This window comes from Equus caballus, chromosome X (genome assembly GCF_041296265.1).
Source record: "Equus caballus isolate H_3958 breed thoroughbred chromosome X, TB-T2T, whole genome shotgun sequence".
Classification (NCBI taxonomy): Eukaryota; Metazoa; Chordata; class Mammalia; order Perissodactyla; family Equidae; genus Equus; species Equus caballus.
In genome coordinates, this window is record NC_091715.1 from 44807003 (window position 1) to 44827947 (window position 20945).

Sequence of the window (20945 nt, forward strand, 5' to 3'; positions counted from 1 at the left end):
CAATATACTTTGGGTTTTTTCCCTCTATTTATTTCTTGCAAAAGCCAAGATGTAGCCATTGGGCTAAAGGCTGCATTTTCTGCAGCTGTGGCATCATTGCAGCCTTCTGCTCTGCAGTGTAGCATTGAAACATCTGAAGCAAAAGACCTCATCACGGTTTTTGAGAATAGTTCAGGAACTGTTGTGACACAAGCACAGATTGTTAGGGAAGGAGGCCTTGGGTGTTAGCTTCATTTTTGACCAACTTTGTTCTGAATAGTTTGTCAATCTAAGCATGGAATTTTGAAGAAAATTAAATTCCGTTTCCTGCTCTCTATAACTTTAAACTTGATGCAAGAACATGGTAAGATGTTTATGTATTTGTTTCTTTGTCCTGGCACATTTCTTCAAACAAATGTTTAACTAGTCTCTTAATTGAACTTGCTTGGTTTTTTTGTTTGTTTTTGAGGAAGATTAGCCCTCAACGAACATCTGCTGCCAATCCTCCTCTTTTTGCTGAGGAAGACTGGCCCTGAGCTAACATCCCTGCCCATTTTACTCTACTTTATATGTGAGACGCCTTCCACAGCATGGTTTGACAAGTGGTGCATAGGTCTGCACCCGGGATCCAAACCAGCAAACCCCGGGCTGCCAAAGCGAAACGTGTGATCTTAACTGCTGCGCCACTGGGCCAGCCCCTGAACTTGCTTATTTTTAATATTTTCCTATTGATGAATTCCTCTTACAGTAGTTTGCCCAAGATAGGATAATGTCTTTTGAGATGTGTACGAATGCTGGGTTTGTAAAGGCTTGGTTTTTCCCTGTGTGCTCTCAACCTAGTCAGACTAGGAAAGCTAGCTTCAGAACTGATTTCAACTTTTTTTTTCTGTGCTTATATATTAAAGGCTATAAGTCTGACTTAGAGAAAGGCCTAGCATTTCATGCTGTTTCCCTTTCCTGACTTTGTTCTCTTGCACTAGTATTGTGAATTTCTGTGTAACTCACTCTTTTCTCCCTTAACAGGGTTGTTGGTACAGAGGAACGTATTCCTATTCCCCTCATGGATTACATCCTTAATGTGGTAAGATTCATGGTAGGGCAAACTGAGTAAAGGTGTGTGCTTTTCTGGAAAATGTGTGGGGATACCAAATAGTCAGTGATTTCCATGTTTATTTTTACTGGGACCCTTAAAGTGCAGAGCAATGGGGGAAAATGTGCAAACCTTTTCTATGAGACTGGTTTGCCAAAAATTAGCCAACATTCCCTTTTTTGGATATGCTCAATTTTCTGTCGTTTTACTATTCCCCTTTGGAAGCCAAGCAGGATTAGAGTGGGCTTTGTTAGGCCAATCTAGTAGTATGTTGTTTGAATGTGTCCAATATATATACTTTTTCTCCTTACTTCTCATTTAACTTCCCGTGTGTTTCACAGGAAAAAGTGAAGAGTTTGAATTTTCCCAGAATTGTTTACCTATAAGGGGAAGCCCATTTAGCATTTGTTCTAGCCCATTAAGCACTTCTAAGACTGCCAGAGATGGTTTCTCTTGTAGCCTGTGTGTTTGTTGCCCCGCATTTTACTTTCTTACCCTTACAAAAATGCTTTGTTTGGTCCAATCACTCTTCCAGAGTCCTAGACTTCATTTGCATTATGAGCTCATTCGTGGGAAAGTATCCATGATGTTTGCTTCCAGGGGAGAGAGAATTCTTGATCATGCATGGAGCACTAAATGAGCAAATTATGAGATTAGACCTGATTCTGCCACTAATTCATGTGTGGCCCTGAGCAAGTCATTTAACCTCTGCGCTTTGAAATTATATGACTTTAGGTGTGGCTGAAAAGGTAGATTGGGAAGAAGTTGTAATTGTTCCTTATTTTCTGGATGTTTAAGGTCCTATCCCTGTTTATCTGAGGTTTTGGTAGTCTAGAAAATAATGATTACATGACTGTAAGGCTACCCCTGTTCTTACTCCAAGCTGGCCTTTTAGTTCCAAGTGTCAGGTTCTAACTATTTCTTAAAATTTTCATTACCTAGATGAAATTTGTGGAATCTATTCTGAGCAACAATACAACAGATGACCACTGCCAGGAATTTGTGAATCAGAAAGGACTCTTGCCTTTGGTTACCATTTTGGGTCTTCCCAATCTGCCCATTGACTTTCCCACATCTGCGGCCTGTCAGGCTGTTGCAGGTGTCTGCAAATCCATATTGGTAAGAAGCATCTGGCCAAATATTTTTGTTTCCTTTTAGAAATCAATTTCGCAGTACTTCTGTATACATGTTTTTACTGTGGTCTCCCCTTCAGCTAAAAAATAATGAAGAAATTTGTGGTTGTATACTACAAGTGAATTTTGTGACTAATAAATAGTGTGCTAACATTTGAGTTTATTGGAAGGGAAACTATATCTCCAAGAATGCTTCGGTACTGGGTTTTATTAGTGTGTCATCCTTTGTCGTGGATGCTTTCTAACACAATCTGATATTGTTTAGCCATGTTTTGTTTTTTTTCCTTTTTCAAGCTTGGTAGTCATGTATTTTTAAGCATAATTGACATATAGTTTATTGCTCAAATTTTGCCAAAATATGAACTTCCTTTATTTATTTTAAATAGTGGTAAAACACACATAACATGATATTTACCACTTTACCCATTTTTAAGTGTACAGTTCAGTAGTGTTAAGTATATTCACATTGTTGTGCAACCCACCTCCAGAACTCTCTTCATCTTGCAGAACTGAAATTCTATACCCATTAAGCAACAGTTCCTCATTCCCCTCTCCTCCCAGCCCCTGATAAGCACCATCCTACTTTCTGTTTCTGTGAATTTGACTGTTATAAGTACCTCATGTAAGTGCAACTCGTAAGGTATTTATCTTTCTGTGACTGGCTTATTTTACTTAGCATAATGTCCTCAAGATTCATCCCTGTTGTAGCATATGTCAAAATTTCCTTCCTTTCTAAAGGCTGAATGATACTACAGTGTATGTGTAAACTGCATTTTGTTTATCCATTCATTCATCGATGGACATTTAGGTTGCTTCCACCTCTTGGCTGTTACGAACGTGGGTGTGCACATATTTCTTCAAGACTCTGCTTTGCGTGTGTATGTATGTGTGTGTGTGTGGTAAGAACACTTAAGATCTACTCTCATAGCAATTTCAAGTATATAATGTGGTATTATTAACTACAGTTACCATGCTTTACATTAGATCCCCAGAACTTATTCATCTTATAACTGAAACTTTTGTACCCTTTGATCAACGTCTCCACATCCCATTCTCCCTCGCTGCCCCCGCACCCCCCAAGCCCTTGGCAACCATCATTCTACTCTAGTTCTATGAATTTGACTTCTTTAGATTCCACATGTAAGTGAGATCATACTCAAGATCCTGCTTTCAGTTCTTTTGGTTATATACCCAGAAGTAGGATTGCTGGATCATATGGTAGGTCTGATTTTAATTTTTTGAGGAACCACCATACTGTTTTCCATAGCAGCTCCACCATTTCACATTCCGACCAGCAATACACGAGGGTTCCAGTTTTTCCAAATCCTCACCAACACTCGTTAGTTTTTGGTTTTTTGATAGTAGCCAATCTAATGGGTATGAAGTGAGATCTTGTGGTTGTGATTTGTAACTCCCTCATGATTGGTGGTGATGCACATCTTTTCATGTGCTTATAGTCTACTTGTATATCTTCTTTGGAGAAATGTTTTTTCAAGTCCTTTGCTCATTTTTTAATGATATTTGTTTTTTCTTGCATTCTTTATATATTCTGGATATTAATTTCTTATCAGATAAATAAATTGCAAATATTTTCTCCCATTCCATGAGTTGCCTTTTCCCTCTGTTGATAGTGTCCTTTGATATACAAAAGGTTTTAATTTTTATGAAGTCCATTTTATCTTTTCTTTTACTTTTGTTGCCTGTGCTTTTGGTATCATATCTAAGAAATCGTTACCAAATCCACTGTCATTCAGCTTTTACCCTATGGCTTCTTCTAGGTGTTTTGTTATAGTTTTACCTCTTAAATTTAGGTCTTTGATCTCTTTTGAGTTAATTTTTTTATATGGTGTAAGGTATGGTCCAACTTCATTCTTTTGCATCTGGATATCCAGCTTTCCCAACGTTGTTGAAAAGACTGACCTTTCCCTATTGCAGCCTTGGCACCCTTGTCAAAAATCTCTGGACCATATATGTGACGGTTTATTTTGGGGCTCTATTCTATCTCATTGGTCTTGATGTCTGTCTTTATGCCAGTACCACACTTTTGATTACTGTAGCATTGTGGTAAGTTTAGAAATCAGGAAGTGTGAGACCTCCAACTTTGTTCTTTTTCAAAATAGTTGTATCTACTCAGGGTCCCTTGAGATACTTCTATATGAATTTTTAAGAGTTTTTTCTATTTCTGCAAAAAAAATGCCATTGGGATTTTTATAGGAATTACATTACGTCCATGAAGCTCCTTTATTAACCAGGTTGTGCAGTGATAAGTAATTTCTGCTCAATCAGAAATTCACTTGCTTATGGACTTGGAAAGATCCATAATTGTGACATATCTGCATTTAATGTTTTATTTTGCTTTACTCTCTGAATGTTTAATTAAGTCCTGTTCATAAGAGAGGGGGAAGGGGACTGTTCCATCTTTATCCTACCTCTAAGATACTGTGTGAGGATGGATAGATTTATTTAAAGCCATAGGAAAAACACGTAAGTTCTCCTATCTTTGAATGGCAAGTGATTGTGTTTTACTGTCAGATTTTTCTGCAGACTAAAAAGAAATTACAAAAGCCATATAATCATTGAGTTGTCTCATTAAAAAAATTCCCAAGCTGATGCCTATTCTAGAATCGTCTCTCTTATTGTGGGAAGAAAAGAACATTTGTAACAGTGGTTTGCTTCCATGCTTTGGAACATTGCCTCTGTTAACATTGCTCCCTGTTGAGCAAAATGTGGAATTAATCTTATAACATGGAGTCCTTTCTATAACTGTATTCCAGTTTGGCCATCACAAGCTTTTAAATATGATTGGCTCACATGTTTGAAAGCCTCTCATTTGAGAAAAGTAATGTGTCACTCTAGAAGGAGGTGTTGAGGTATGTCGTACCTCTGTTCATATCTTGGCTCTACCAGTTACCAGGTGAGAGACCTTGGCCAGGTCTGAAATTTGTGAGACTTGTCTTCTACTTCTTCCATTGTGACTATTAAAGACATGATGCATATGAACTTCCCTCTACATTAATGCTTTAATTATTGCTCTTGTTTCAGACACTGTCACATGAACCCAAGGTCCTTCAGGAGGGTCTCCTTCAGTTGGACTCCATCCTCTCCTCCTTGGAGCCCTTACACCGCCCAATTGAATCCCCTGGGGGCTCAGTGTTGTTGCGAGAACTGGCTTGTGCCGGCAATGTTGCTGATGCTACCCTCTCAGCTCAGGCCACACCTCTACTGCATGCACTTACTGCTGCGCATGCCTACATCATGATGTTTGTTCATACTTGTAGAGTCGGACAGGTAAGAAGTATCTTAGGGGTGAACGTGTTGGTTTAAAGCCAGTGAAATACCTGGGGCGTATGTATCTGCATCTTACTGTGCTTAGAAGCAGCTCTACCTGGGCTTGCTGCTGAAAGAACAGTTTTAGGGTGAGATTTTTTTTTTCCCCCAATAGGCGACTTAGGTTTATTCGTTAAGTTGCTATCTAGTTTCACTTTCCCTTAGTATTTTTTTTCGTTAGAAGTTGGATGACCATATAATTTGTTTTGTGAACTGGACCTTCTTGCGAGTGAAAGAGGTGATATAAATAAGAGCCATTAATAGATCTGTAGCATCCATATAGGCCAACTGGGATGTATAGTCACTCTTTTTAGTGGACAATTCTCATTTGGGGGCTCCTCTGGCCTTACTACTTCCTAATCTTTCTACATATGCATGTAGGCCTGATAGTGGGATGGCAAGAAGGAAATTTGACCACAGAACATTTAAGTCGATGGTAATTAGCATAGATTACTAAAGATTTCCTAAATGTCAAACCCTATGCCTACAATCCATGTGAGCTTTCTCTTGTGGTCCCAGAAAGGCAGGTTTTTTGTGTGCTCACAGTTTTACCACCTTTAGTTCTCAAGTAGTCAATTCTAAAGATTAATGTGGGGGCCGGACCCGTGGCTGAGTGGTTAAATTCGTGCACTCTGCTTCCGCAGCCCAGGGTTTCGCTGGTTCGGATCCTGGGCGTGGACATAGCACCACTCATCAGGTCATGTTGAGGTGGCGTCCCATATAGTACAACCAGAGGCACTCACAACTACAGTATACAACTATAGTACCGGGGGGGTTTGGGGAGAAGAAAAAAAGAGATTGGCAACAGATGTTAGCGCAGGTGCCAATCTTTAAAGATATTAATCTTTAACATTTTAGCATTGACATTTTAGCAGCCTGTTTTATGTTGTTGAGCAGGAGTGTATTCTTTGGATCAAATCAAATGAAAAGCACAGTTATAAACTATTTAGGAAGTAATTAAATTACATAACAAAGCTCAGATTTATGACTTTTTCTTTGTTAAATGAAATAAAATTAATGGTAAATGTTCAATTCAGAGAATTAAATCTTACATATTTATTCAAGTAAAGAAATAAGAGGGAAATAACAAGCCCCCCAACCACTTAAAAAAATAAGAAAGCTGTCATTGAATCTACAAAACTTTCTTTGATTTAGAAAACAAAGTTGCCTGTCACTCCTGTCTTTCACTTTACAAAAAACAATGAGAAGGGGAGTTTGGAGATGAATTGTAAATATTGTAAGAGAATACCTTGCGGAACTGTGATGTTAAATATAGAAATTTGAATAAAGTAGGCAACTCTGTGAGAATAACAAGGAAAGAAAAATAGTATCCTTTATCCTTCTTAAACATAGTTGAAAATTGATTTTGAGTATGATTCCAAGGGCATCCTAAAGAGCAACTTCATTTTACTTTGGTTGCAGAGTGAAATTCGTTCCATCTCTGTAAACCAGTGGGGCTCTCAGTTGGGTCTAAGTGTTCTGAGCAAGCTGAGCCAGTTATACTGTTCGCTGGTGTGGGAAAGCACTGTCCTCCTCTCCCTGTGTACCCCAAACAGGTAAGGGAATGGTCATCTCTTTTATTATCGCTGTTTTTCGTAACAGAAATTAAGCTCCTTGAGCCAGGAGGATTGCTTTGGTCAAGGATAGAAGGGTCTGTTAAAGAGTTCAGAGGCTTCCTTGTCTGTCTGTTCAAGCTGCTATAACAAAATATCACAGACTGGATCCTTATAAACAGCAGAAATTTATTGGTCACGGTTCTAGAGGCTGGAGGTCTGCGATCATGGTGCCACCATGCTTGGTTGAGGGCCCTCTTCTGGGTTGTTATTGTATCTTCATGTGATGGAAGGGACTAGGAATCTCTCTGGAGCCTGTTTTATAAGGCACTACTCCTGTCCCATTCATGAGGGTTCCACCCTTATGACGTAAGCACCTCCCAGAGGCCTTACCTACTAATACTACAGCTTTGGGCATTAGGATTTCAACATGTGAATTTTGAGGGGACACAAACATTCAGTCTATAGCATTGTCCCTCCCACTTACCAGCCTAGGGACTTGGTTACAAATGTGTCATCTTGTGCATCTTTGATCTAATATCCTGATTATGCTGTGTCGGTATGGTAGGTACTTAAATTTTGATCCTGTTGTTAGGCAGATCTAGAAGTGAGTTGGAAACCTTGTTGGATGCTACCTCAGGACTTCAATCATTGACGATGTTTTATTAGGTTAACCTGCTTTAGGAGGGATAATGTCAGCCAAGCAGGTTAGAGAACAAGCACAACATAAGAGGTGAGCTATCTGGGTTTTTTTGCTTACTGTTTCTCTTGTTGCAGCCTACCATCTGGGTGTGAATTTGGCCAGGCGGACATGCAGAAATTGGTTCCAAAGGATGAGAAGGCAGGTACGACCCAGGGCGGAAAAAGATCAGGTAACTCCAAGAAAGTAAAATCTTAGTCATTAAATCTTTTATGTTCTGTTTCTGTGTCTTTATAGGTCTACAGTGAAAGTTTAGTTAGCTCTATCATCTGTAGTCCTCAATTATTTTCCTTTCATTGATTTTTAATTAATAATTTTAAAAATTAAACTTTTTTAGTCATTTTCTCTATAAAAACGTATACACAATGGTAAAAATTACATGTTGTAGAAAGAAGAATCACCTATATTTGTACCACAAAATCTGTTTTGTGTCTGCATAATAATCTTTTTCCCTAGGTGTATATTTTATTAACGTTGTTGTGATTATCTTAGATATAATATTTCATAGATCTATTTTCATTTAACATTAAATACCATGTAAAAGTACTATGAATTAACCATTTCCTGTTAAGTTTCTAATGTATTATTTTGAAAAATGAACATCTTTGTACATAGTTTTATGCAAATAGAAGGTTGGTTTCCTAGAAATTATTGTATCAAAGGGTATGGTGAGACTTTAACTTTTTTTATGCTTATTTTTCAGAAGCTTAATTTTATAGGTTAAAAATGGTGAATGATTCTTTTAAGTGGCTGTGGAACACTTTGGAACTACACTGTCCAATATGGTAGCCACTAGCCATGTGTGACTGTTGAACACTTACCATGTGGCTGTTACAACTAAAAAACTGAATTTGTTTTTCTTCCTCCCTTACTCTCCCTCCCTCCTTCCCCTTCTATCTGTCTGTCTCTCTTTTCTCTTGTTAAAGGGAGGGTGTTATGGGTTGAATTGTGTCCCCGCAAAAAATTAGATGTTGAAGTACTAATTTCCCAGCACCTCAGAATGTGATTTTTTTATTTGGAAATAGAGTTGTTGCAGATGTAGTTAAGATGAGGTTATAGGTTGGATGGAGAAAACTGAATTTTTAATTTTTATTTAAATACAACTATTACTCTATTCAGTTGTTAGAAGACTTTTAAGTATGTTTGGAACAACTTGAGTCTGTGAGTCTATATTTTCAACTAAATTGTATGAAATATAAATATAGATCAATTATTTTAATGAAAATTTAATGTCTGAATTGAGATGTCCTGTAAGTATAAATTAGATACTTGGATTTTTTTTTTTTTTTAAAGATTTTTTTTTTTTTTCCTTTTTCTCCCCAAAGCCCCCGGTACATAGTTGTGTATTCTTCGTTGTGGGTTCCTCTAGTTGTGGCATGTGGGACGCTGCCTCAGCGTGGTCTGACGAGCAGTGCCATGTCCGCGCCCAGGATTCGAACCGACGAAACACTGGGCCGCCTGCAGCGGAGCACGCGAACTTAACCACTCGGCCACGGGGCCAGCCCCTAGATACTTGGATTTTTAAAAAATATTTAGTAGAAAAATGTAAAATCTCAATAATTTTCATATTTGATTACATGTTGAAGTAATACTTTTGATTATATTGGGTTAAACAGTATATCAAAAATTATATTTGTTTTGAATGTGGCTACTAGAAAATTAAAGTATATATGTGGCTCACATTTTATTTCTATTGGACAGTGCTATTTTGGAGAATAGCTTTTATGTTATATCAAAATAAAAATTTCGAATTGCAATCAGAAATTATACACAATTTTCTGACTCTAATGCAACAAACCTAAAATTGATAAAAGCAGCTTTTCTAGAAAGTTTTTTTCCTCCTAGATTCCACATCAGGGAGGAAATAAATTTGATAAACTGTTAAGAAAACAGTGAAGACAGTTTTATGTATGAAAACCTATTAGATATGCTTAAAAATTATACTGAGGGGCCAGCCCAGTGGTGCAGTGGTTAAGTTCACATGTTCCGCTTCAGTGGCCTGGGGGTTCCTGGTTCGGATCCCAGGTGTGGACCTACGCACCACTTGTCAAGCCATGCTGTGGCAGGCGTCACACATATAAAGTAGAGGAAGATGGGGATGGGTGTTAGCTCAGAGCTAATCTTCCTCAAAAGATATACATATATATTATACTGAGATTGCTAAAGATAGGGAAAATGCTAAGAAACTAATAAAGAAAGCAGACCATAACTTATGAAACAACAAATAAGGACTTAAATGACAGCCAGTTATTATAGGAGAGGGAACGATAATTAATAAAATATACACAGACCTCTGGCAAAGTTAATTTTGGAGAAAAATGGATCAAATGAAAAATCAAAATCTCAAATTTAGTCAAAATATGCCAAATTTAATTCAAGGAAAGAATGAAATAATTTACTAAGAACTAAGAACAAAATTAGACTCACTGTCAAAGAATTGCCTCGCCTAACAATCTGGATATTTTCTTTTCCAGCAGTTTCACATGTTTAACAAGGATAACTCCATGTCCACATAGTTTTTCCAGAAAATTACAAAGCAAAGTTGGTTGTATTTTATAAAGTTTACCTAAAGCTGATTCTTAGATATAAGAGCGCACACACCCAAAAAAGACACATTTCACGTTCATATACAAAAATCTTAAATGTTAGGAAATATATTTCTTCAGTGGTAATCTGTGATGTCCAATTTGAGTTTATTAATAAGCTATAAAATTCTAGGGGGACATGTGCCTTGACAGCATGGGGGCACCATGCACATTGTAGCCTATATGAATGGTATCCCCTGGGTGATACAGTGTCTGCAGTCTTCCAAGGTAGCTCTAGATTAAGACTGTTCACATGCTCTCACTGAAAGATAGCAGTATTGGCTACTTAGAAGGACTCCAAGGAGAGGAGCATATCAGTACAGTTTTGAGGAGTTTTTGGTTTTTGTTTTTTCTTTTCAGATATAGGAAGTCTTGGACATTTAAAGAGTAACAGACACCATAGATAGCTCTTTCTTGGAACTCTTCAGAACAAGGAACCAAGTAAGTGCTGGCCCAACATGGTCTTATTGCTCCCCTGTTATGTCTGCAGATGGAGAACAGGATGGAACGGCTGGAAGTATGGATGCTTCTACCCAGGGCTTGTTGGAAGGCATTGGGCTTGATGGTGACACATTGGCTCCCATGGAGACAGACGAACCTACTACTTCAGACTCTAAGGGCAAATCTAAAATCACGCCTGCCATGGCCGCCAGAATCAAGCAAATCAAGCCTTTATTGTCAGGTGAGTGATTCTTTTTCTCCTCCCTTTTCTGGCTTTCACAGCTTCAACTGGTTATCAGACAAATTGAGTTGGTAAGACTGTGTTGCTTCCTTTAAGGAAATTTTAAACTTTGGTGGCTCGTTTTCAGGTGTATTTTACTGAATGTTTGCTTTGTGACAGGCTCTGTACTAACTGCCAGGGGTATAGAGATAAGACAGTCACTTTCTGAAAGCCATGTCTACCCCTCCCTGTCTTTAATTCCTTCCCTCCTACTCACTCTTCAACTACTGCAAATGGCTTCTGCTCCTACCATTCCACTAAAATATCTCACCAAGGTACCTACAACCTCTTTATTGCTAAGTTCATTGGATACTTTTCAGACCCCTTCTCACTTGTCTAAAGCATGATAGTTGACCCACCACCTTCTCGAAATAGTCTTTTCCTGGCTTTTGTGGTATTAAGCTCTCTTACTTTCCTGTTACCTGTCTGGCTACTCCACCCAGTCGCCTCTTCCTTTCTCCTTTAAACATAGATGGCAAGTGACATGGTTGATTTATGTTTTAATAAAGTCACTTTGGCAGTTCTCTGGAGACTACATTAAAAAGATATAAGATCACATTAAAGATGTGTGCTGATCTGTCTTTGTCATCTTGCGCCCCTTAATATAATGTCAGTGTTGTGGAAAACTTTTTTTATGTTCCTCAGGATTTGCCACTTTCTGACACCTTAATGTAAAAGAAAGTGAAGGCATAACTCCTGTGAATCTGGAGTTCTGCCTAAAAGCAAGCAGAAAATAGCCTTTGGTGTTTCCATTTGTTACCTTAAACCTCCTGGAATTTTATATTCTGTTCTAATTTAATTCTATTCCTTTTGTTTTCTAATTTGTTTAATTCTACTCCTTTTAACTGAAAGTCTATCACCGCTAACCCCAAATTGAATGAAAATTAACCATCCAAGAAGATGCTCATATTTACCTCCTCTTTCTTTGTTAGACCTCTTGGACTACTATGACCATGGACCATTCTGGGGTTTCCGTGTGGACCCATCCTGTGCTTTTGATGTATACTTCTCTGTGGTTACTGGCTTTTTGTTTTCCTCTCTTATCCTTGCCAACTACCTTTTAGCCACTTTGTTGTCTGTTCACCTGAAAGTTAGGGCGAAAAGGTGCAAACTTAACGTTTGGATGCATTAGGTTTTTAGAGTCTGGGCATATCCAACCTCCAGCCAGGCAGTACAAGTGTCGATAGTCTATTCCCTAATCAAGATTAGGAAATCCTGGGGCCAGCTCGACGGCATAGTGGTTAAATTTGCACGCTCTGCTTTGGTGGCCTGGGGTTCACAGGTTCGGATCCTGGGCACAGATGTAGCACCACTCATCAAGCCACACTTTGGCAGCATCCCACATAAAATAGAGGAAGATTGGCACAGATGTTAGGTCAGTGACAATCTTCCTCAAAAAAAGAAAAAAATTAGGAAATCCTAATTCGGATGGATTAGAAAGAAGAAAGGCCTGTTCCTTTCTTCTTGTGCTCTATACATCAGAACTTACTAAGTTTAGGGTATGATATATGATGCCAGCTCAAGTAGAGCCTGTTTTTCACAGTAGGTTCATATGTGCATGTACATAATTGAGGTGTACTTTGATTCAGACCTAGCTTTTCTTATCTCTGGATCGTAATGAAATAATGTTTATTTCAGAAATGCTGTGGCAGTATTTTCATTTATGCTTTTTAAGAGTAATAATTATTCATTGGAGAAATAGGAGAGTACAAAGAAATGTTTTAAGGAAAGCGAGGAAACACCCAAATACGATGTGTTTAGACGTATTTTCTTTCCCTTTTTCTATACATTTCCTTTTACTCATTTATATTTGGATTCTGCTTTTTTGGATTTTGGGTTCTGGTTCAATAATATGTACCAAAAAGTATCCTACAAAGATGAAAATTTGAAATACTTAAAATCTACCTAACACCTTAAGAAAGGCACTTATAAAATTTTATGCTTTTCCTAGCAATCTTTTTCCTTTGGGGACCATATAATTTAATGTTGTAATGAGACAATGTATAGTGTATATGATGTTCTTTTCTGGTCTAAGTTGTTAACATTTTTGCCCTTTTTTAAATTAATTAATTAATTTATTTATTTATTTATTTATTTATTTATTTTGGTGAGGAAGAGTGCCCCTGAGCTAATATCTGTTGCCAGTCTTCCTCTTTTTTTCTACTTGAGGAAGATTGTCACTGAGCTAACATCTGTGCCAAACTTGCTCTGTTTTATGTGTGGGACGCCACCACAGCATGGCTTGATGAATGCTGTGTGGGTCCACACCTGGGATCTGAACCTGCAAACCCCAGGCCAGCAAAGTGGAGTGCATGAACTCAACCACTATGCCACCAGGCCGGCCCCCATTTTTGCTATTTTTAAAGTTCTCTGTAAGCATTTTAAGTGACTCCATAATCCAATAGATGTGTCATTTACTTAACTAGTTCGTGTTGCCATATTGCTTTCTACAGAGGTAGTTTCAATTTATACCTCCTCTAACAATGTGAGTGCTTATCTTGTTTTTCACATTTGTTATATATTGAATGCCAATGTACTTCTCTGTCTCCCTTCAAAAGAAGCATTTATTCCCTGTGGAACTTCCTTTTTGGATTATCATATGTAGAGACATGTTTAAGTGTTTCCTAGGTGTCGTGTGGGAGGAATTGGTCAGTCACAAAAATGTATTAACAGTAATGTGTCTGTTATAATGAAACCATTCTGAGAATACTTTACAGCCTTATTCTGACTTGTGGGTTCCAGCTTCCTCCAGATTAGGCCGAGCACTTGCTGAGCTATTTGGACTCCTTGTTAAACTTTGTGTGGGGTCTCCTGTCCGCCAAAGGAGGAGCCATCATGCTGCCAGCACCACCACAGCACCAACACCTGCTGCTCGATCAACAGCCTCAGCCCTCACTAAGCTTCTCACAAAGGGCTTATCTTGGCAGCCTCCACCGTATACACCTACTCCCCGCTTCAGGTGAGGTTCTGCTTGAGATGCAGAATGAAATTGATCCCTTCTCTACTTGAATGGAGAGTGAGCCGCTGAATTAGAGGACTTGGAGGTCCCTTGTTTACTCTAGATTTGTACCTCAAATACAGTTTAAAGTACTTATTTTGGTTCTACCTAGTCTAGAATATAGAGATTTTAAAAGCATTTATAATCAAACTGCATTTCAATAACCTTGTAATTCTTAGTAGATGGGAATTGTCACCGTTTTTTGCCTTAGAAATTTTAATAACCAGACTAGTCACCCCACCTGCATTACAGTCAGTCAGTCAGTCATTTCAGTGCAATGTTAAATTTTACTCTTGCCTTTTACTTGAATTTTCCATTGCTTCTGTATCTGTCTTAAGAAGGTTAAATTTTTTCCTTTTCCCTTTCAGGCTGACATTCTTCATCTGTTCAGTTGGTTTTACATCCCCAATGCTGTTTGATGAGAGGAAGTATCCCTACCACCTCATGCTACAGAAATTTCTCTGCTCTGGAGGCCACAATGCTCTTTTTGAGTAAGGATCAAGTTGCTTCCCAGAGAAGCATTTCTTGGAGTTTAGTCTTTTCTGTGTGCCTTAGCAGCTCACAACTTTCTAAGTCACCTATCCTGTGACAGTGGGATACATAGAGACAGCCACTGGTTGTGCTCTTTCATGTTTTGGAAACTAGTTCTATTTGTCTCCATCTTCCTTGGAGGGTGGGATTCAGCCTAGAGGTGTTTGTAAGGGTTTCTGCTTTTCCTTATTTGGTTTCCAGCACTTCGTACATATTTTTCTAATAGACTTGTCCTTTTCTGTTGTTTCTCTGAATATGATAATTTTTTCTACTTCTCTTGGTCAGAAGATTCTAAGCTGAGTTTCATTTTGGTTGTTTTGTTTGTTTTGGCTTTAAAAGGTAAAGCTAGAAACTATGGTAATCATTTTGCAATATATTTGTGTATCACATCATCATGTTGTATACCTTAAACTTATATGTAGGTCAGTAATATCTCAATAAAGCTGGAATGAAAACTCAAAAAAAGGTAAAGCTAATAACTGTTGGACAGATTGGAAGCCAGTAGCTCCAAGAGGAAGAACATGTAGTCCCAGAGTAGAGACTGGAAACCCCCCATCTAAAATACTAATATTCTGTCTCTGTACTTTCTCTTATTTGAATTTAGAACTTTCAATTGGGCTCTGTCCATGGGAGGCAAAGTTCCTGTTGCTGAGGGATTAGAACATTCAGAATTACCTGATGGTACAGGAGAATTCCTAGATGCCTGGCTAATGCTGGTAGAAAAGATGGTGAATCCCACTACAGTGCTTGAATCTCCACATTCACTGCCTGCCAAATTGCCTGGAGGTGTCCAGAACTTTCCACAATTCAGTGCCCTCCGCTTCCTTGTGGTGACTCAGAAAGTGAGTATTAAGCATTCTAAAACCAAGAGGAATTTCTTATGCTGACTAGGTAGCTCCCACTCTGTTTTGTCCTCCTTGATAAAATAACTTGATTGTTGGAGAACCTTGGATCCTGCTGCCTGATAGGGCTGCCTTACAGAAGGGGATAAGAAGCCATTTGAGAATTTTCTGTGGTATAAACATTTGAACTGTAAACTTCAGATTGGTACTTCCGGGTTGGGTTAAATGTCCCTTCTCTGTGCTTCCTTAGGCCCCCTCAATCCTGACCTAGAGTTTTGTTGTTCGCACTGATTAATTGTGGAAAGACCATCCCCATAGGTCTTTGACTTATTCTTTCTGGGGCTTTGAATTGAGACAAAAAGATCTTCACACAGTGGCTTTTCAAATGACTTATAGGCAGCCTTTACTTGCATCAAGAACCTCTGGAACCGGAAACCGTTGAAGGTGTATGGTGGCCGGATGGCTGAGTCCATGCTGGCCATCCTGTGCCACATTCTTCGAGGAGAACCTGTGATTCGAGAGAGGCTGAGCAAAGAGAAGGAGGGGTCTCGAGGAGAAGAGGATACAGGGCAAGAGGAAGGTGGCTCCCGCCGGGAACCTCAAGTCAACCAGCAACAACTGCAACAGGTAGGGTACTGGCCTCACACTCCAGGGCCCAGACTTTGCACCTGTGGCAGTGCAGTGCTTGTAGGTTTTCTAAGTTTACATGCCATTAGGTGCCTGGTCCTGTTAACCAGGAGATAGGTTTAAATTTGCTCACTCTTTTAGCTTTTATTTTTTTTCTCCTGAGAAAGCTGGAGTGTAGTCCCACTGCTCCTAACAGTTTATAGAAGATTTGTGTCCTCCCAAGCATGCTGTTTAGTATTGGAACTTTTAAATAATATTCTCAGTAGGCTATGGCTGCCATATTCTTGGAAGGCAAACCATCTTCGGCCACTTTCTGATTAATCTGCAAAGAGAAGAGCTATCATAACCCAAATTTGTTCTCCCACAAGAGCTTTCTGAAACCTTAACTCACCTACAAAACTTTCTTTTCAGGCTTGGTTCTGTTGCCAGTTTGTTTTCCAGAAAAGTGGGACCGATTTTTGCTTCTGTATTTGAATCTCAATCTTTTAATTAGAATAATCCTATTAATGATAATAACCATCTAGCTCCATTTTTTAGAGGATGGGATTGGGAATCACCTTGGCTCCCTGCCCCAATGTGTAGTTCTGATGTTTGAATGTTATGGAAGCACCAAACAGAAAGGATCATTCCTGTTACGTAACTGCCTTAGCTTATAAATGTTCTCAGTTCATATAAAGCTAGAAAAACTTGTTTCCATCTTGAAATGTTTCTTTCTTTTTAAAATGCATTTAGATTTCTCTTTTACTGTGGTTTTGAGATCCTGCTTTCTTTTTGAAGCTCATGGACATGGGCTTCACAAGGGAACATGCCATGGAGGCCCTGTTGAACACCAGCACCATGGAGCAGGCCACAGAGTACCTTCTAACCCACCCTCCCCCGATCATGGGAGGAGTTGTTCGGGTGAGTTGGCTCAGGGGCTCTAATCTTCCAGGGCATTGGTTTGGCTGCTGATGTGCTTTTCTTCTCATGTTTCCATCACTGGTCTTCCCTTCTATAAATTGCTTCTCATTTTCAGACTTCTCCATGCCAATATTTTCTTCTCATGATAACTCTCATAGCTCTAGAATATAATGAGTCAAAAGGTTCCTACCTCCCGCCATGCAAATTACTAGACTTTGTTTGCAGAAGAACTCTTAAATTATACACGAGCGGAAAGCAATAGAAGAGGCTCTCTTTTCTGAGATGCAAACTAGGTGATCACATTGACACCCCCTTCCTATACTTAATTTTGTTATGATTTTTCCCTCTTTGTTCTTGTAGTGACCGGGCAATCCTAATTGGGTTTGACTCTAGCGAACAGCATTCGGAGCCCCTTCTCTTTTTTAAAGCTTGAACACAGGATGTCTGATTTCTTATGAGTTTGGGATGTAGTTGCTGGATTTTCTCTTGTTGTTCTGTAGGATCTGAGTATGTCTGAAGAGGACCAGATGATGAGAGCAATTGCCATGTCTCTGGGACAGGACATCCCAATGGATCAAAGGGCAGAATCGCCTGAGGTAACTAGGAAATGGGACATCCAGAAGGGTCTGGCACATTAATTTTAGTATTTCTATGAACATTCTGCTACTACTGCAAAGTAATTGGTGGAATTAAAGTCTAAAGGAAGATGTGGGAGGACTGATTCATCCCAACCTTGCCATCACTGAACTACATTGTATTGACTTGAAGCTTCAAAGTGAAGCAGATGAAGCGTTCATCTTCATTGTCAAATAAGAGACTCAGAACATACCTGGCAGTGCCCATTCGGCCAAACTTGGCTGTCTATTCCTAGGTAACAATTGCTTCAGTTTACTGGCAGAGAATGCAGGACACTGTCTCCAAATGATTTTGTGGGAGGTGGTGTAGGAGGCTGCAGATAAATTGGCAGTAACGCCTTGGGGGTTGGAGGTGTCCTCCTCTGCTTTCCCTATCTTGCTTAGCCTGTGTGGCTGCCCTCATACTCATCACCACACTCTAATGAATGTGTTGCCTGCTTGAGGAGAAGGTAAAGGTTATCCATATGGTAGGGTAAATACGTTCTTAGATTCTTCCTCATCTTTCCTCCTTCAGCTATCCCATATGCTATCACTCTTCCTTCCCTGCCTCCAGGAAGTTGCTTGTCGGAAGGAGGAGGAGGAACGGAAAGCTCGGGAAAAGCAGGAAGAGGAAGAGGCTAAATGTCTAGAGAAATTCCAGGATGCTGATCCACTGGAGCAGGATGAGCTCCACACTTTCACAGATACCATGTTGCCGGGTTGCTTCCACCTTCTTGATGAGCTGCCGGACACAGTCTACCGGGTGTGTGATCTGATCATGACAGCAATCAAACGTAATGGAGCAGACTATCGAGACATGATCCTGAAGCAAGTAGTCAATCAGGTAAGCTTTCCAGGGGCCAGAAGAGGGGTGTATGTAAAGTGTTTTTTCTGCCGTCTATCAAAACCTGATTTCTTAAAAAAAAAAAAGGATTATTGTTGCATTTTACTAGATATGGTTGTATTCTGTCTTTGAGTTCTTCAGATCTGGTCATCTACCTCTTTCTTGAGTGTTCCTTGCAAAAAGTGAATTAACTGCTTCACAAAAAATATCTTTGAAAGGAGAAACCAGGCTTTCGTTTTCCAGCCATCTCTTCTTAGATTCATTTAAAATGTCCAAAGTGTGTCTTACTCTTGAGCCAAGTTAGGCCCCCTGGACTAACAGTGAATAAATGTTTTTCCCTCTACTATGTAACAATCACTTTGACAAATGAGTCCCCATCTTGATGAATAGTTGTAATCTGGTGTTTGTCTCTTTTTAAGTATGCTAATTATAGAAGTAGGATGAGAAATAAATTACCCTGAATCCTCACACAAAGAGATTGTATTTCCTTTACTGTTTTTTTTTTTTTTACTATTTATGTATTTAAATTATTGCAATCTTTTTTTTTTCTTGAGGAAGATTAGCCCTGAGCTAACTATCGCCAGTCCTCCTCTTTTTGCTGAGTTAGCCTGACCCTGAGCTAACATCCATGCCCATCTTCCTCTACTTTATATGTGGGACGCCTACCACAGCATGGCCTGCCAAGCAGTGCCGTGTCCACACCCGGGATCCGAACCAATGAACCCCAGGCCACCAAGAAGCAGAACATGCACACTTAACTGCTGCGCCACCGGGCCAGCCCCTGCAGTCTTGTTTTATATGTTTTTCAAAGTTGAGAAGAAGCAGAGGAAGAAATCAAAAAGCAATGTATATATACATAACTTTAGTGTATGGAAACATCACAAAAGTAGAAGGCAAACTGGATAAACCATATTTTCACAAGATATGACCAAGGTTTAGTTACCTTTAATCTATATTTAATTTATAAAAATGATTTTAAGGAAACTAAAACCTTACTAGATAAGACCAATTATATCAAATTCATTATTAGAAATTTAACAGGCAAACTAAAGCAAGACCCGTGTTTTTAACATTCTAGATCTTTGTTTTTGTTTTTAATGATAGTTCTAGGGCAGATGTAGTGAAAGATTGGTAGAACTTTTGTAGAGCTGACTATATGCACCAGAAATTTCTTTGAATATTCATTTCCTTTAATTTACAATCTAGGCTTCTTGTAATTTAGCCTAAGAAAATGATCTGGAGATGCTCCTTTAGTATCATACCTATTTTGATAAAGACACTAAATTGCTATAATAAATATGTTGCAATGTACCCACCCTCCTTCAGAAATGTGTTGAGGGGTAAAGGGAGTATTTTACAAGGTTGAGAATGTTTTGACAAACCTCATCATACTCCATCTATAGTTACCTGACTTGGCCACTTCCTTGATCTTCTAGGTGTGGGAAGCTGCTGATGTATTGATCAAAGCCGCTCTTCCCCTCACAACAAGTGACACAAAAACTGTGTCAGAGTGGATCAGTCAAATGGCTACCCTGCCCCAGGCCTCCAATTTGGCCACTAGAATCTTGCTTTTAACTCTGCTTTTTGAGGTAAGATTTAGATTTCTTTTGGTCCCTGTGATTCATTCATCAAAGAAGTATCGAACACCTACCATTTGAGATGTTGAAGAAGGTAGAAATGTAAGGCATGATCTCTGCATTTCATGAGCCCACAGTTTCTGATAGGCTATATGCACATAATTAAGTACAAAATACGGTGTTCTTCGCCACATGAATGGTATAAACAAATTTATCTCAGTTTAGGGAGAGCATATGCATCACTTCTGGATAATGAGAGAAGGGTTTCTCAGAGCAAATGTTAATTGAATTGAGTTTTAGAGGATTAGGTGGTAGTTAAAAGAAGGTATTTAGAATGACTGTCATAGTTCAGTTGTGGAATACGTTTGATCTCTGAGGAAACCTAACTGACAGCCAAAGAGTAGGGTAGGGTGTGAAAATTGGGTAATTAGGCATCAGATCGAATCTGACTTCTTTCATACCTGGTCAGTCAGCAGGTTATTTGAGGCAAAGAGTGGTTTGACCTGAACTTAATGGAGTAAACCATTTATAGCAACTTGGGAGATAAGTCCAATATACATCTCAAACTGTATGTCTATAGTCTTGGGGCATTCCTTCATGATTGAAGTGGTGATTCTTATTATAGCACTTGTAAATAATTACTTGTGGGAAAGGCTACAAAGTGCCAAGTGCTGGGGGTCCCCAATAATATTAAAAAGAGAGAAAAATCACAAGTAACAGTCGTGTATTTTCTTCTAGCCCTTTTACTATGTGTTTAAAATAGTTGAAAAAGTTTAGTAACTTTTGTATTCTTTTCTCTCAGTATTATGTTATGGATATTTTTCCACGTCATGTATATATTACTCTATCTTTTGGATATCCCCTAGTTTATTTAAGTAATTGCCTATTGTTTGACATTTAAATTACTTCCATTGATTTTTTGTT

The 20945-nt window shown here is 38.9% G+C and overlaps 1 protein-coding gene across 32 annotated transcripts in view; it reads left to right on the plus strand.

The window, feature by feature from the left end:
• HUWE1 (HECT, UBA and WWE domain containing E3 ubiquitin protein ligase 1) overlaps positions 1–20945 on the plus strand; it is a 146488-nt gene that overhangs the window by 80111 nt on the left and 45432 nt on the right. For 26 of the 32 annotated variants that reach the window (XM_023634502.2, XM_070257026.1, XM_070257014.1 and 23 more), the window contains 14 exons: positions 1003–1060; positions 2012–2188; positions 5245–5490; positions 6952–7085; positions 7860–7954; positions 10858–11049; positions 13831–14047; positions 14455–14577; positions 15222–15459; positions 15856–16086; positions 16864–16986; positions 17487–17582; positions 18175–18444; positions 19881–20033. In XM_023634502.2, the coding sequence (XP_023490270.1) occupies positions 1003–1060; positions 2012–2188; positions 5245–5490; positions 6952–7085; positions 7860–7954; positions 10858–11049; positions 13831–14047; positions 14455–14577; positions 15222–15459; positions 15856–16086; positions 16864–16986; positions 17487–17582; positions 18175–18444; positions 19881–20033 (2353 nt within the window). The remainder of the gene's footprint in view (positions 1–1002; positions 1061–2011; positions 2189–5244; positions 5491–6951; positions 7086–7859; positions 7955–10857; positions 11050–13830; positions 14048–14454; positions 14578–15221; positions 15460–15855; positions 16087–16863; positions 16987–17486; positions 17583–18174; positions 18445–19880; positions 20034–20945) is intronic. The other 6 variants (XM_070257024.1, XM_070257011.1, XM_070257012.1 and 3 more) reach the window with 1 other exon arrangement.